Below are 16796 nucleotides of genomic sequence, written 5' to 3'. Positions count from 1 at the left end.
ACTAAAAAATTAGCATATTACTCGGGCAGTTTCTCGAAGAATAAAGTAAATAATATGCATGACTTTCAGCGAATCCATCTGAGTTAACATATAAATTGCCGGTGAAGAGTACAATCAGTCTCTTTCTTCGCTCGTTTGCAAGAATTCTATTCTATTGAATTCCCTCCCCGAGAAACTCTTTAGTGTTTGAGATACACCGCCGAAGAAACTGATGCGATGTATCCCGATAGTACGAAGGCCAGAGGAAAAAGAAGGGCGAGGGTGTAAGCGGCCAAGAAAAAACAGTAATAAGGGTGGCATAAGAGTCTCTAATTTTCCGTCTCGCTTGTCCGGGGTTTCTTCATTTATCCCTAAACTGGTATAGGGATAACTGAAAGAAAGAAACGAAAGAGGGCCAACTAAGGGATGACTAGGGGAGAACTACATGCGCGAAGATTCTGGTATGCGCGGGCGCGTTAAGCCGGCGCAAACGTTCCCCGATGCAGCATCCCCTACACCAGTCGCAAGTTAGAAATCGTCGCGTTTGTTTAACTTACACGGGACCGATTGTTCCGCGAATATTGTTCCCGGTTTTTCCTCGGAATATATTATAATGACTCGGAGTTTCTTATCGTTTTTACTTTTTATTGAAAAATAATTTTTTTATACAGTTTTAGTAATTTTTTTCTGTAAAAAAAAATTCGTGAAAAAAATTTATTGAAAAAAAAAAAAAAAAAAAAAAAAAAACGTGCTCAAGTGAAATCATTGTGATGGAATTTATTTAAATGTATAAAAAGAAAACTTCACTTCAAGTGCAATGGATAAAAAAGTTCAACAAGCAATTACTTATCTGCTGCTCTTGATCGCCGGTAAGTTTGTTTAGACATTTTTTTTTTTTTTTTTTTTTACCTATAATACGTTTTTCCATTTAAATAGCTTTGAAAGTTTTTCGACTATTATACTAGAATCGGATTCGAGTAGATAGAAAGAAGCGCATTGATAGAAATAATTAAATCATAAAAGTTTTAAAGCGAAAAGTTTGAATGGTTTAAGAAAAAGATAAACTTTTTTTTTTTTTTTTTTTTTTGATAAGTGTGCGGAATATGTCGCGTATTATTTTAGCGGGAGCTGTAAATTCTGTAGTCGAGGTAACTTGAGCTTAAGAGTGATCTCCAGTGTGATCTGAGTCGTGATTGAGGGGCTGGTGTGATTGGGAAGGGCCTCAAGAGGATGTGATAGAGGATGTAGAAGAGGCCACGAGGGTCGTCGACGCCTAAAGCTCGTAAACCCTTGTCGCGAGCTTATCTCGCCGTTGCGAGTTTAACGCCGCCTGCATACTTCGGTGTGGTATCATCAACGAGTGCCTCTAGAAGAGATTCCTCTTTATATAATAATATTATAATTATTTAGCTTTATAGCTGTATTGCTTAGAGGGAACAATGAGGGCCGGTTTAATTGGGTATTATTCGATGAAATTCTGGGGGATTTGGATTAATGCCCTGTTTATGATTGGATTTGATTTCAGTGGCGTTCTGTTTGAGGGCTGACAGTTAATGAGAGGGTGAGAACTCACTGGGGTTTAATTACTGTTTCGTACAACTCGTAGAACACTTGAACTTTTACTCTCGACGTGAGAGTGGGTGATAATGCTAAGAGCTTCCAAAACTTATTCTTTTTCACTCACTCTTTTTGTAATTTACATTTTAAATATTCTCTCACTTTTTTTTTTTATTTTTTTAAGAAATTCAAAATTGGCACATTTTTATGTGTAATAAATAATTAATTAACAGTGTTTCAAATAGTAATTCTATCTTCGGGATGAAATGTTAACTTTGTTGATGTTTAACTCACATAGCTAATATTACTGTTTGAAATAGTATTTATAATCCATTTATCATTATTTATGATAGCTCATTTTTCTCCGAGTAATTATTTTCTAAAAATGTTTAATACTAGCAATTAAATTTTTTAAATTTGAATTTCAAGTTAGATAAAATTTATTTCGTCACATTTTCCATAAAATAATTGATAATTTACTTAAAATATACCCGAATTATATTTGTGATTAAAATGTCAAAAATAATTAAGTCAAAATTTCTTCTATTCATATTTAATCATTTTAAACAGTGACATTGTGACTGTAGGTTGCTAATATTTAATTATATTTAGTTGTTAATTTATGTAAAACCCAAATTACTTCTAATGTAGTTTAAATTTCAACGGTTAATACTTAAGATCAAGCGCATTTAGTAATAGTCGGATTTTTAAAATAAAGTTCAGATCATTTGGGTTTTACATATATTAGCAATTTCATTAAATATAAATATGCTCAAATTAATTTTTATTTCAAGAATAGCTCATAATTAAATTATTATTATTGTTAAGGGGGATAGCCACTGTGACGCTGGAAAAAATAGGCAATTTTCGGGAATTTTTTTTACTAGGATAATAAAGGAATTTGGGGATCGGGTATTTTTTGTTTTATAAAGTATATGTTGAGGATAATTCTCCTAAATTTTTATTCAAAAATATTTTGTTATCACAAAGTTATAAACATTTTTGTAGAGCACCAAAAAAATTTCCCCCTCCATTGCCGGTACTGTAACTCAAAAACGGATTATCTGAAACAAAAAAACCAAACGGCATTTTAATCTATAGGAATGTCGCTATCGTCGCACGTAGGGGATTTTGAAAATTTTGATTTGAGAAAAAATGGCGCCATATTGAAAATTTTTTCGTCTTTTTTCCTCATTTTTTTGGACTCAAACAGCCTTAAAAAATCTTAAAAATCAAAATCCCCTACGTGCGACGATAGCCACTAAGTAGACGAATACGGGGAAACAAAAAAATTGAGAATCGGTTCATATTTACGAAAGTTACAGTACCGGAAAGTTTGAAAAAAGTCGTTTTGAGAAAAACGCGAGTAAAGTTTTAAGAAGATTCTCGCAACTTTAAAATCTAGTCTTTCACAAAATATTCATACTCACATCAAACTATCAAGTCCTGGGCCATATGAGGGTTCTTCCTCCTTATCTTTAGTATTGACCTTGACTTTTTTTATTTTTTTACTGGCCGTTTCCATGCGGCTTTCAGCAGCTTTAACCCGAGTAGCGTCGCGCTCAGCGCAGTATGAGTAGAGTGTTGGTCCTACTTTAACATCGAGATTCTCTAATATCTTCAGAGTTGCTAGAGCCCCATCATTGAATGTAATTGTTGAAATATATAAAGCTATTTCAACAATAAGGGAACAAGAAGAATTTGTTTTTGGGGCGAGCTGCCACACTAATGCATTGAAGCTTTCATTATTATTTTGTGTAAACCCACCGACACATCGTTCCAATAACTCTGGATTCGATAGATCTTCATAAATCGGTATTAAAGCTTCCGCAATATCTGCAGGAAGTGGTGGTTTTTCAACTAATGAGTCCAAAGTATTTGTTGCCACAGCTTTTTGAAATTGACACCACGAATTTGCACCTTCAGGACAAAGAAAATGCTGCGGATCTTCGGGTGATGAAAACTTGTGATAAAATGTTTGCCAAATAGCATTATACATCTCATCAACATCATTAGAATGACGTCTGATTGCTAAACCATAATACTTTGTAAATTCATTAATTGCTTTGTCCGTTAATCGACCTTTCCCACCTAAACTTTTCTGTGTATTTTCTTCTTTTCCTGTTTTTGTCTTCTTGTTAGTTCGTTGCTTCTTCAAAGCCCTTAGTCGACTGCCCATTCGTTTTTGCACGTGATTAATACATTCCTTTTTTTTATCTTCACCATGTCCCCATACGGTTTAGCATCACAAATATTTTTATACGTTTTAGTGTCACCATCACCTATATAGTTTACATACTTATCGTTATGTAATAACTCTGATCGCATAAACATCTCTTTTATTCCATCTACCTCCATTTGTCCAGAAGAATTTTCATGGTTTATTGGACAGTCTAGAGCATGGTCTTGCATAAATTGATCGTATTCAGCTGTTCCTTTTTTGAGCTCATTAGCGCACACATCTTACAATAACTGGATTTCATACTTACATCTACGATTTTGCCAGTGAAGTAACCAATTAGAGAAGATATACCAAATGAAGATTTAAACCCTCTTTTCTTCCAACTACCGTCACCGGAGACAGAAATTCCAGGAATGTCATTGGATTTTAAATGCTTGCAGGTTTCTTGGATTTCTTCTTTAGCAGCTTTTTTCAACACTAAATCACAACAGTTTCTAGCTGCATTTCTGATTTGTGTGACCAGACGATCGTAAAAGCTATGGAACATTGGTCGTGGTAAATCCATGAAAGCACAAAATCTTTCAGCTCCAGATAACCCAATACCAATTATCCGCATTGCAAAGATGAAACGGCGATTAATTTCATACGCATTCTTGATGAGTGGACATGAATTTATCAAAACTGGATCACATTTTTGCAATTCACAACTAGTTTAAAAACTAATCCTCGAATACTTGTCTCAGTAAAGTTTACATCACCACCACACTTTTTACACGATACACAGCCACTTAGTAAATTAAATATCGAAAAAAATTTATAATTTTGTAGCTAATACTCGAATCAATTGTACAATCAGATTTTTGTGATAATTTCCTCTTGGAAGCACTATCACGTCGTTGAGAGCCAGTATTTTTTCAGTTTCATATCTGTTGAGCGGTCGATTAAATTTTTTCCTGTCGTTTGGCAGTTTTCTTTCGTTTTTAATAACTTTACTTTGTTTACGATCCATTATTTAACAAATTTTTTTGTTAAATAAACAAAAAAAAAAAAAAAAAGATCAGAAGATTTAAAAAAATAAGTAAGTAAACAATAACGAGTACACTAAGAAACTCAATAAATTAAAGAACGAGTGTGTATTCATACAAAACAACTAAACTATGAGGTACAGTATCTCAACAATAAGAAAAAATATACGTTAAAAGTCAAATAATTGTAACGGTTGACAATCGTGAGGGAAAACAATCGCCAACCCGTACGAATCAAAGACGGAGCGAGCAGGCGACGTTTTCGTCGAAGCGCCGCGCGTAAAACGGTCAATCGACGCGCTCTTATAAAAATGACTATAACTCGAAAACTATTCGGAATTTTTCTATAAAATTTGAAATACATAATTTTGAATATATAAACTTCAGTTTAATGAAAAAAAAAAATAATTTTTTTTTCCGAAATTTTACAGTGGCTATCCCCCTTAATTAAAAAAATTAAAAGTTCAAAGTAAACTAACTCTCATATAATATGCATTAAACCCCGAATCAAGAACATAATTGACTTAGACACGCCCTAATGAATTCTTTATTCATGGCAAATTGTTCAATTGCGAGATAACGAGATAGAAAATGAAGGGAAAAAAAGTAAAACTATTTATCTATATAGATAAATTGAAAGAAAGAGAGAAAATATCCGTGTGGTAGAAAGTCAATTAGTTAACTGTAAGACAGTTTTATGATTTTTCCCGACTAAAAAAATAAGAGTATGAAAAAGCACAAAAACGGATTACGAAATCCTTTGAGTCTATATTCTTATCCTTTTACCGTGTCATATTCCTTCGCGTTTCTCGATGATAAATGTGCGATGCACAGACGTTTAGAGGGATTTGAAAAATAAATTTTATATTTTATTGTAAATAGTGTTTTGTATTATTTTATCGTATTTTTATGCAAGACAAAAAGTTTTTATAACAAATTTAGTCTTTAATTTCAATAATTGTAACATTTTCTGCTATAATTTGTGGCATTGTTATTATTAGTGTAGAATTCGTTGGAGGTTCTGACCACTGAAATTTTCCAGTGAGCAAATAACAAATACCAAGCGATTTATTTTTAAAGTAATTCCATTGTGAATTATGATTTATTAGTTTTATTTAATTCAATGCAATTGGAGGGTTATTGTTCGAAAAATGTAATCGAAAAATCTCCCTGTTATTGAAATCTAAAATAGGCGGGAAAATTTTTTCAAAATAATTTTAATTAATTAAATGTAATAACGTTAATAATTTATTGTTTTTTACTTTCTACGTCAAGATTTATCAATAAAATTATTTTTATGAAAATTCGATTAAAAATTTTGGTAGAATTCAATTAATATTTACAAACGTAAACTTAAAAATTAGACATTAATATTATCAAGGCAATAATTATCATTTTCAAGTTTAGTAACAGCTAAAACCTCCGGATAAATTTGCATTTTAATGATGAAATGTATAACTATCTTGTTACATCGCATTAACTTCCTCATATGAAATACAAATTTTCGTCAAAGTAAAATAGAGTCAATTATTATTTTCAATCCTTAATCCAGCCACATTTCATATAAAAGAATCGATAAATCATTATAAAAAATTCCGATACGGTCACACCAAAAAGAGTAATTTAAAAATTGATTAAATTTATCGGATATTTCAGTGACCTATTGATACTTTTAAACTAATTGAAATTGTTGAAAGTTTATTTTTTTTTTTGTATAATTAATTTTCTTGACATTTCAATTAATTTTTTCCAACCTCTGTCTAGTGAATTTTATTTTCTATGCAAAGTTTAAATTTGCATGGAATTATACATTTCGAAGACTGAAAAAGTTTCAAGCTATGGAACAAAAAAATGTGAATCAGTTAAAATTTTCCATAAAAATTAAAAAAATTTCAATGTAATTTTTATCTAAATAGTCGAAATTTTTTTTTTTCTATAAAAATAAAAAAAAATCACAAATTACAAACACAACCACATTTTCATGAGGTAAAACACTAATACTTTCTACCCAGCGAATTGTTCTCTTGCTTTGCAAAGTACTCCATTAGACGAAGAGAACAGAATGGTTATCTTCACAAGGTAGTCTGTAGTATGTAGTAATGTAGAATGAGAATCATTACCACGAGCATAGTAACCAGACCCGTGTTTAACCCTTCAGCGTTTTCGAGTCTTGGAACATCTCGTTGTGTTATGTGTCGAGGGAGGGGGTGCGTTCGCAAAGCACCCGAGTTTAAGTTGGTATGATTGAAATGTGAGAGTAGTAGTATGGTGTAGTTATACCGGTATCCTTCTGTTATTTTAGTCCTTCTTCGTGTATAGACAATATAGACAGCAGGATAACCCTCAGGTTAATCAATAGAAGCATCAATTGTGCTATTATGCCATTAAACTATTTATTGCTAAATGTAGACCGAATATTTTGTACATTCAAGAGTTATCTTGGCAAGAATGTGACTGTTACATTCGTAAAATTTAAATGTTTCATGAGGAAAAATGTTTTGCTATATACTAGGACGATGCGACGGATGTGGAGACAAAATATAAAAAAATTAAGAAGGCAAAAAACTGCTTGAATTTTGCTGGAAAAATTACTGTGACAAAGTTACTGCATGTAAAAATAAGAAATTCATTTTGCTGAAAATTTCTGAAAAATTCAATTGATACAAAATTTTTTTTAAAATAATTAAAAAAAAAAATCAGAAATTTCAATTTTTACAGAGTACAAAAAATTTCAAAATTTTATCTAATACATGAGCAAAACACGTTTGAAAATTAAATATCAACCGTTCTTAATACTTCAAAATTTCTAAATAATTCTTCTGTTCAATTACTATTTTCATTGATGACTATATTAAGTTATGTTAGTTCATATTTAAATTTACAATTTAAAAATCGTGTCAAGTTAATACTATTTCTCGTATAAGATGACAACAAAGCTCTGGATGCACTTAAGTAGTTTAAAAATAAAAACAATAACAAAAAAGCGCGATAATTTTCTAGTTCTGTGAACCGCAAAAAGTGGCTCTCACAAGCCTTGAGACGCCGTCACTGGAGGCCGCCATAAGGCTCCTCACCTTCAGGCCGGCGTCTCGAGTACAACAGTGACGTATTTACCGAATTATTTTTTTTTATTTTTCTGCTATAAATATAAATTAAAAGAAAAAAAAAAACAACACTCATTTATAATTTCTCACTTTTTACTCTCGACTTTATGTGCTTTCCACCATTCATTTTTTATTCCGTCAAAGCAGTTTTTGGCCATTAAGCCCCTTTATGATTGCAGTTTTATGTGCCATTAAATGATATGTTTTTAATATATCTATCAGAGAAACAAATTTTATTTTCCATTTTACAACTCAAAAATTAACGCGCAATATTTTTATTTTCTTTACCAACTTCGAGGATTTTTTTATTCAATTAATTAATAGCGACTAAAATTCTCAAGAAAGAAGAAGTTGATAAAATAAAGAAAATATAGCCGAGTCATTTTACACCAGTATAAAACTTTACTGTAGCAAAAACGAGCGTACTATAGATCAAGCTCACTTCTCCATTTTCTTTTCTACTCGGTCGTTTACTTTGTTTGTTTTTTTTTTTTTTTTTTTATTGTTTATTTTCTCTTTTGGTCTATTCTAAACCGTTTGATACAACCAAGTTGGAAACTTTGGGCAATCTTATATCTTAAAAATCTATCGGTGTAAGTTGGAAACACTAGAACAGATTGATTCGCCTTGGGCCATTTAGCGGAGAACGGTTGTACTTAATGGAGAAGGGAAATTAGTTTATGTTAATAGTTGAATATACATCTAGTTATTACAGAGTTATTTGATTAATTTAACTTGTCAATATTCTTAGAAAACATTTTTATCTGGGCCACTGATCAAATATGGTCAGACTTGATCATTTTTCGCAAAGAATTTTGATACAAAGATTGAAAAAAAAAAAAAAAAAAAAAAAACGACTTGATTCAAGAAAAACATTTTACCCTGTATCTTCTAAAATATTTATATAACTGCAGTCAGTTTTTGAAATTACAATTTCCACAAATGTCACATATGACTTGAACAAAAAATAACTGTGCCAAAAATTTTTCTCTAAAATCGCAAGTATAAAAATTAAAACCGTTTTCAATAGTTTTCAACTCGTACTTATCAAAACGTAATAAAAAATTTCTTTTATCTTTTTAAAAAAGCAATTATGAAATTTTCATAAACGTAATCAAAGCTTGAGAATAAAATATATTTTAAAAATAAAAAGCTTTACTATTAAATCAAAAGCAAACTAAATAGAACAATTTTTTTTTAGTTATTGCAATAAAAGCTCAACAACGTTTAATCTACTCATTTTATATCAAATAATTTTTTTTTATTTGCAGTTTCAAAAATTTGTAATTAAAATATTAATCTAAGTGTAATTTTGTACTTTTGTCCTGAAGTATACCATTCTACGTAGCTTCAACTCCTATTCATTACATTGGAATATACTCTTTACAAAGTTACAATGTAACTTTATAAGAATTCAATTTTCTATTGTTCTTTACAATTTTATTTAAAAAGAGCCTACCTAGGAAAAAAAAAAATCAATTTAATTAAAAAGAAAAATTTTTGAAATCAAAAAAATTTTTTTATTCCTTAATCGACAATATAACTAATTATTTTTCCAATTAATAAATAAAATAAAAAACCTGGAACCACGATCCAGAAACTCAGTCCATCAGAGAGCTTAATCAGCATTCTGTTTGCAGCAAAGAAAGCTCTTAACTATCTGATAATCCTCATTTCACTAAACTCAAGCTAATGTTCATACGTATCCATTCACGGGAATTATATATTTTTAAAATAGCCTCAGCTCGTCGAAAGCTCTAGGCTAGTAAAGCCCGTTCCCTGCCAACTAGAACTTAACCGTTCATATCGCAGAGTTAATTTCCCGTCTGGGTAATTTCGTTTCCTCTCAGCCGCCCCCACAAATCCCCCCTCCCGTCCTTCCCGTTCTTGCCCACCAACTGACTATATATCTCCCACTGACGTAACACGCGATCCATTGGAACTTGGTATGTAAATAAACTCAAAACTTTAGTACGCAAAATTGGTTTTACCTCCCACTATTGCGATTCTGTGTGTAGACAGAAACAGAGAGAAAAAGAGAAAGACAGCGATAGACATAGATAGATATAACTTTGTGCAGTTTAATACAAACGCAGAGCTTGAGCTTCAGTTTATGCATTTGTTCTCATGGGTTTTCGCTAGACCATTTCGAGTCTCACCCCTGCCCCGAATCTTGTCGACCAAACTCTTACAAATAGAAGTGAAGCTTACACGCGAGCTAAAATCTTGTTCTCCTCTACCACTACTAGCTGGCTGTCCTGCCCACCTTGTTCTGCGTGCTTTCCCTTCTTCTATCCAAGCGTACAGCGCAAAACGCCCGAAGGATTTCCTAACGAAATTCCGCTTAAATGTCGACGTTTTCAACAAGAATGTCAACAAGAATGTCAACAAGACTTAGTTTTACCGATTCATAAGGCACTGGGCTTTTATTTTCTGCTTTTTATTAACTTTCTTTTTTTTTCGGGGAGGGGGGAAGGTATTATACTTTCAGCTTTTCTTGTTTAATGCTTGTAAGAGAAGAAACTTAACACATTGTTGTGTTTCATAAATTTTTATGTTTAATTTGAGCTTCAAGGAAAATAAATTTGTGCTTTTATCTTTGTTTAGTTGTGACTAATTAACTACACTTACTAGTTAGGATTTAATTTTTAAAAATTTTAAAGTAAAGAATTTAAAAAACATTAAAAAAACAATTCCTTCGACTGTAAATTTTTTTTATCTTCAAAAATTAAAATTTTAAAAGTTAACTAAGATAACTGTACATAAAATTTTTAAAAATCTTGTTAGTAATTTAAATAAAATTAGTTTTTGAAAATTGTAAAGTTACATTGATAAAATTAAAAGAAAAACCGGATTTTTGAATCAATAAAATATTTTGCAAGTGATGAAAAATAATTTCCACAAAGTTGAAAAATAAATCAAATTTTGTCATCCCACAAAATGACAAATTCATAAAAAATCTCATAATACTTGTACTACTTCCGCATTTGCGAGCCGGTAATTCCCCGAATATTTAACGGTTGAATAAATTTCTATCTATTAGTTTTCGACAATATAGATGTATATACATAATAGACATCAGCCGTCAGCACAAGCCCCGATTCTTTGACGAAAAGTGTAGTAGATAGAAGAGACAGTAGCAGCAAAGAGAGAAAAGGCCAATAGACTCGTTATCGGAACAGAGAAAAGGGAATCGATCTGGTTTGGGTTGAATACTCAACGCTACTTGCTATCGCTATCTATCCGATATAGTATAGTATATAGTATATCCAGTACTCGGGATAGGAGTTTCCACTCTCGTTGATTATTCTATTCGTCAATCGTCAAAATATTTGTCTCGTTTTTTCTCTTTGTATTCATTCCAAACATTCAATACTCTGCGGCACATGAAACCAAAATGCCTCTTTTTGTTTATTTATTCATTTATTATTCAAATATTGTATTTTTTAAAAACCCAACGCTATTATTTCACTTCGTGCGATGCGTTTGTAAATTCGCGGGCGTATATATATATATATATATATATATATATATATATATATATATATATATATATATATATATGTACACCTGCTTATTTGTACCATCCATAAATAGACATATATACACTTATAAACATTTATTTGTCCTTCTTTGTTTATGTTAGCAGCGGTAATTAATTTATTTTCCCCTCTCATAGAAAATTTACATCGTAAAAATAAATACAGAGAGGTGTTGCTGGCATCTGTGCATGCAAAATGAAAAATTCAGCTTAAAAGTTTGATTTTATGAGGTAAAAATATGCAAATCAGAGGTACTTTTGTTTAGTTTATTTTTCTACCCTGGAATATCTTCCAATTTAATTTTTAATTAATTCATAATATTTTGTGTGGTAGCAAAAATATTAACAGTTGAGGCTCGTACCCGAGGATAAGTATGAGTGTACAAGCATTAACGTAAACTATTTGTGGAAGCACGTACCGTAACTTGGTAGACTGAATGCAATTTTCACCGGCGGTAGAAAAAGGTAAGCTGGGTAACAAGAGTGCTCTCTTTGTCACGATTAATAGTATATGAGAAAATTTGAATTTGCTTTAACAGTTAGATAGACTTCGTGACTAACGTTTGCCTTGCTATTACATGTTGGTAAGAAATGTCAGAATTAAACTTTCCGACGAAAGCACGTTCAATAACTATTTATATGAATTTTCTTTGAATCAACGTACCTTCTATAAATAAAGTTGTTATTGCGCTTATGTCGGGTGTTGTGCTTTAGATTGCGATTTAGTGAGACTGATGGGTTCAATCCTGAAAAATAGAGGAATTTGTTCAGCTGTGTTTTGTACAAAATTATAGAGGTAAATTTTAATATTATGTGCAATAGAGGTGATGGATTTGTTTTTGAATAATACTATAAGTACTCGTACAAACATTTTCTGCTGTTTATACACTGGAAAAAAGTTTAGAACTTAAATTCACTCTGAAAAGATCGTGAAATATAAATTTGATGACTAAAAAATTCCTAGTTTTATTTAATTATTGATAAAATTTTTTATTTTTTTCACAAAAATAAAAGAAAAATTTTATTCGTTTCAAGAATTTCAGTGTTTTATTGAGGAATAAATTTTTTTATCGATAGAACAATTAAATTTTAATATTAAGAATAAAATTGCATCAATATTTTTTTTAATTTCTACAAGTACTTTTTTTTTTGATAATAAATTCTCTCTATAATAATTTATTTTTTAAAAAATTATTGTCAATAATTTTTATGTCAGAATTTTTCAACAAGACTGAAAACAAAATAATCTTTATCGAAATTAGATTCAAAATTCTAGTCAAATTTTTTTGAAAAATATACTTAAAAGTAACGCCAAAATAAAAACTAAATATAATGCTGAAAATTTTCAACAGAGGGCAAACAGCTCTTCAGCAAATCTTTTTCCTCGTAAAATAAAAATATCTGATCAAAATACTAGAAACCTGATATAATATCAAACATAAAAGAGTATGCTTTTAAATTCGACATAAAATTTTTCATTGAATTCCCGTATTTCCAAAAAGCTTGAGTGAATATTGAAAAATATTTTCTTTGTGAAAGTTTTTCATTTAGCATTATTGCTAGTAGGATAGGTGGAGTGGGGAGGGATGAGAAAAATTTCAATTACAGCGCACCTGACTCTTTCAAAACCCACAGGTATTGTATACGTTTGAAAAAGTGTTTTTTCTTGTTTGTTTGTTTGTTTGTTTGTTTGTTCATTCTGTGAAGAGTCAGAGTATGTAAAGAGAAGAGCCGGATATATTCAGCATCGACTATTGATCTAGGGTATGGATGAGAGTGTGAGAGTATTTTTCAGTAAATATATATAACCAAACCCGATATCTCTCATCCATATCATTTTAACCAAAAGAATCGATCTCCGTCCATTTTAAATTTTTGAGTTATCTTTGTGAGAGATACATCACGTTACTAAAATTTATATTTTATTATGCACGACGTACACTTGGAATTTGTCTCAACCTCTCATCCTTTTATCCTCTTCGCTAACTCTCCCTTTACTTGTTTTTATCGTATTTATCTGTGTATATATGATATATATATATATATATTTCGGTTGCTCTTTTTTGCCGAGGGATATTTTGATGCGCATATACATGTACACATAACAGCAAACTTGATCTAACGAGAATTGATAGCATGAAAGCAAGCGCGAGGTAAAGAAACTTTCGGGTATGATAGCTCTGAAAAGTTCAGAGAATGATATTTTTTCCCAACTGAACAGAGAAAACGAGAGATATCTTGCCAACTTTTTACGACCTTCTTATACTTTCAAAGTCTTACCTTCAACTCTTTCTATATGTCACCCAGCATTTATGAGATAAATAAAATATTGTTTTTTTTTGTGTCGTTATGTTTTTAAATAAATTTTTTCTTGATCCAGAAAAAATTTGGAAAACAGTTGACCTTGATATCCATTCCTAAAAATTGGGTAAAGCGTTCAAAAATTTATTTATTAGTTAAAAAATCTTAAAATCTTTCTGTGTGGATACCCATATATAGCCAATTTTTATATATGGCCATTTATATATCTCCGGATAAAATATTTTAAATAATTAAATTGCCAACACATAAGCTTGTTATCGTGTATTGTTATCGTGCAATAATTAACAGTTAATTAAAAAAAAAATTAATTTAAAAAAACAAGAAAAACTTTAAAAATTAATTGTTTAAATTACAAAAAACTGAAAACTTTTCATCATCACCTAAGTAATAATCATCTCGTGAAGTAATCTCAGAAAACTAAACGTGACTTACTTCTCAGTAAGTACTTGAATCCATCTCGAAATTGTGAAACTAATTTTCGAGGTAAGAGCAAAAACGAAATTGGAAAAGCGTGGCCAGGCGAAATTGAAGAGGCGATGCCAATGCGACCCAGAATTCCAGTATATATAGTAATAGAAGGAAACTATATACACCTACACTCTACTACTTCATACTATATAATATATACAGTATATTTAGAGCGAACCCGGAAAAGGAGTGACAGCGAAGACGTCCAAAAACTTGAATAAAAAGTTCTCAGTTGAGAAACGCGAAGGGACTTTAACATTCAGCATTTACACCTACACTCGATGCATAATATAACGTCTAGTAGTGGCAAACCGCGGGAATTCTCAATTTCTCAGAGATTGAGTTGGGGAAAGTTCGCCCAGCTGAATATAACGTCTTGAGTAATGGGCAACCCTTCTTTCTGCCGGTTAATATAACAGTAGCAAATGCAAAGCATAAGTTAATTGCTTTAAATTTATATTCACTTTGGGGGTTAGTTTATCGAGTTTTCAACGGCGGAGGCTCCAGCTCCAGCTACTGCTACCACTGTGGAGCAGAGAAATGGGAACGGGCTACAGTTCCGAATTATACGAATCAACAAAATGGCGGTAAAGTATTGCCACTAACGGTTGTTTTTAATTAACTAACTATTTCTCAGGCGAAACTTATTTGCCTTTTTTTTTTTTTTTTTGGTGGATTAATTATCAACTAGAAGCTTTAATGCGAATTTACAAGGAAATTCTTCAGTATCAGAATTCCTGAGGGAAGGTGTTACGATTTTGACAATAATTTTTAAATATCTATAACTTTGAAAAAATTAATTGGAAATCAAAAAAACAAAAATTGAGCGATTCTTGAAAGCAGCCATTATTTTTAATGAAATTGTAGATAATAAAGAGGATTAATATTAATATTAATCACAGTAATCTATAGAAGTATAACAATTTACAGTTGTATGTTAAATTTTATCACTACAAATAAATGACGTACAGAATAACCACTAAATATTGTTAATTACAATATACTGGTTATTGATCGTGACATCCCCATAAAAGCTCACAATTATATTCAGATTAATATTTTAATTACATATATTTATAATGCTGTTGAGTTTTTATTGTAATAATTTATCGAATATTATTCATTTCATTGAGTTTGCTTTGATTTTGTAATGAAGCTTATTAATTTTATTCATTTTTTATTACCCAGCTTTGATTGCTTTTATGAACATTGATAATTTATTTAAAAAAAAAAATATTTATTACATTTTCATTTAATAGGCTTATAATTACTTTCATTATTATTTTAAATTGTCAATGACAAGTTGATTAAAATTTACAATTTATTGAAAAATTATGTACAATTAAAGATAGTATCAATTTTTGAATTTTTTATTTTATAAAAAAATATTTGGAACAAAATTTATGAAAAAATTCAATTTCTGAAATATTATTAATTACATAATAAATAAAAAAGCAACAATTCAAATAAGTAAGAAAATTCGTCAGCATTAGAACCCGCAAGGGGAGGTGTGATATTTTTGTGTAAAATAAATTCCACCGATCTGTAATCTCTCCAAAGGATTCAGCGTCTGAAGATATTATCGCATTATCCAAAAAAAAAAAAAAAAAACGAAATGAAGCAGTTTCTTCAATTAGCTATCGGGCTGTAAATAATTGTTAAGTTACGTCAGAAGATAAAGAACAAAATAGTAAGCTTTGAGCTGAGAGCTGAACGTGAAGAGTCATGGAATGGAACATGCTCAAGAAGGCGTGAATAAAGCTCTCTCGATTATTCCCGATAAGCACGGAAGCGAATCCGATCATGGGCGTCAGTTACATGAGGCAATCGTTTCGGGTTCATGCACCCGTGCAGTGTTGCATTTGAGTTTATACAAAGAGTGAGAAGGAGAGAGACAGAGACTGTTGTGACTCCTCGGTTAGTAGCTGGTCTATACGATACGTATATATGTATATATGTATATATGTATATATACACATGATAGGATACGATACACACGATCTATACTTTAGTATAGTATGTATTATATGCGGAGAATATCTGGGAAATAAACGCAGTGTTGGTTGAGCGCACATTCGTCGGCTACGACTGGTACAAGTATTGTTGTCGACGCAAACTCTGACGTCGATGTTCTGTGATACAACAAAACACATACATACTTCCAAAAGACTATCCTCGTTAAAACAAACATAAATAAAAGTTAATATACATCCACGGGTTTTATTCACTATTACTAAAATTCTCTTCTTTCTCATACATACTATATTTATGGCTTCATATGTTGCAAATATATACGCTGTAAGAAATCGGGATTGAATACAGATTTTAATCCGGAAAACATCTGAGTACCGAGTTTTTAGAATTAAATAAAATTTATTTAGCTGAAATAAATTTTATATGTCAAATTGATAACAAGCTAGCAACTACGTGACTGCAGTGACTAGTCAACTATGAATAAATAAAATTTTGCTTTGCTAAATAATTACTTTTGTTCAATTGCACTGTATTTTCTTGAATATTGACGTTTTTGAAGATATAAGCTCATCCCGATGTTACACTTATCAAGAGCTTTCATTTGAGTACCCACATGCGTTTTGATATATTTTTCATATATAATA

At 30.8% G+C, this 16796-nt stretch overlaps 2 protein-coding genes across 4 annotated transcripts in view; one reads left to right on the top strand and one right to left on the bottom strand.

Annotated features, from left to right (window-relative positions):
• LOC141533091 (uncharacterized) overlaps positions 1-16796 on the top strand; it is an 80676-nt gene that overhangs the window by 23165 nt on the left and 40715 nt on the right. The window contains exon 1 of one of the 3 annotated variants that reach the window (XM_074251780.1): positions 527-848. The exons of 1 other annotated variant lie outside the window; for it this stretch is intronic. In XM_074251780.1, coding sequence (XP_074107881.1) covers positions 797-848 — 52 coding nt within the window. In that variant the 5' untranslated portion in view covers positions 527-796. Of the gene's footprint in view, positions 1-526; positions 849-16796 lie in introns of those variants that run through there. One more of the 3 variants, XM_074251781.1, reaches the window with a different exon arrangement.
• Positions 2475-3742, bottom strand: LOC141533182 (uncharacterized). Its single transcript, XM_074251907.1, has 2 exons — positions 2967-3742; positions 2475-2600 (listed from the first exon to the last, which is right to left on the bottom strand). Exons 1-2 carry the CDS (start codon positions 3713-3715, stop codon positions 2597-2599), a joined length of 753 nt encoding a protein of 250 aa, XP_074108008.1. The 5' UTR covers positions 3716-3742; the 3' UTR covers positions 2475-2596.

Source organism: Cotesia typhae, unplaced genomic scaffold, assembly GCF_013202065.1.
Source record: "Cotesia typhae breed Kobodo isofemale line unplaced genomic scaffold, CoteBio_Ctyphae contig_83, whole genome shotgun sequence".
NCBI lineage: Eukaryota > Metazoa > Arthropoda > Insecta > Hymenoptera > Braconidae > Cotesia > Cotesia typhae.
Note: the sequence above shows the minus strand (reverse complement) of the source record. Positions and strands in the feature narration are given on the sequence as shown.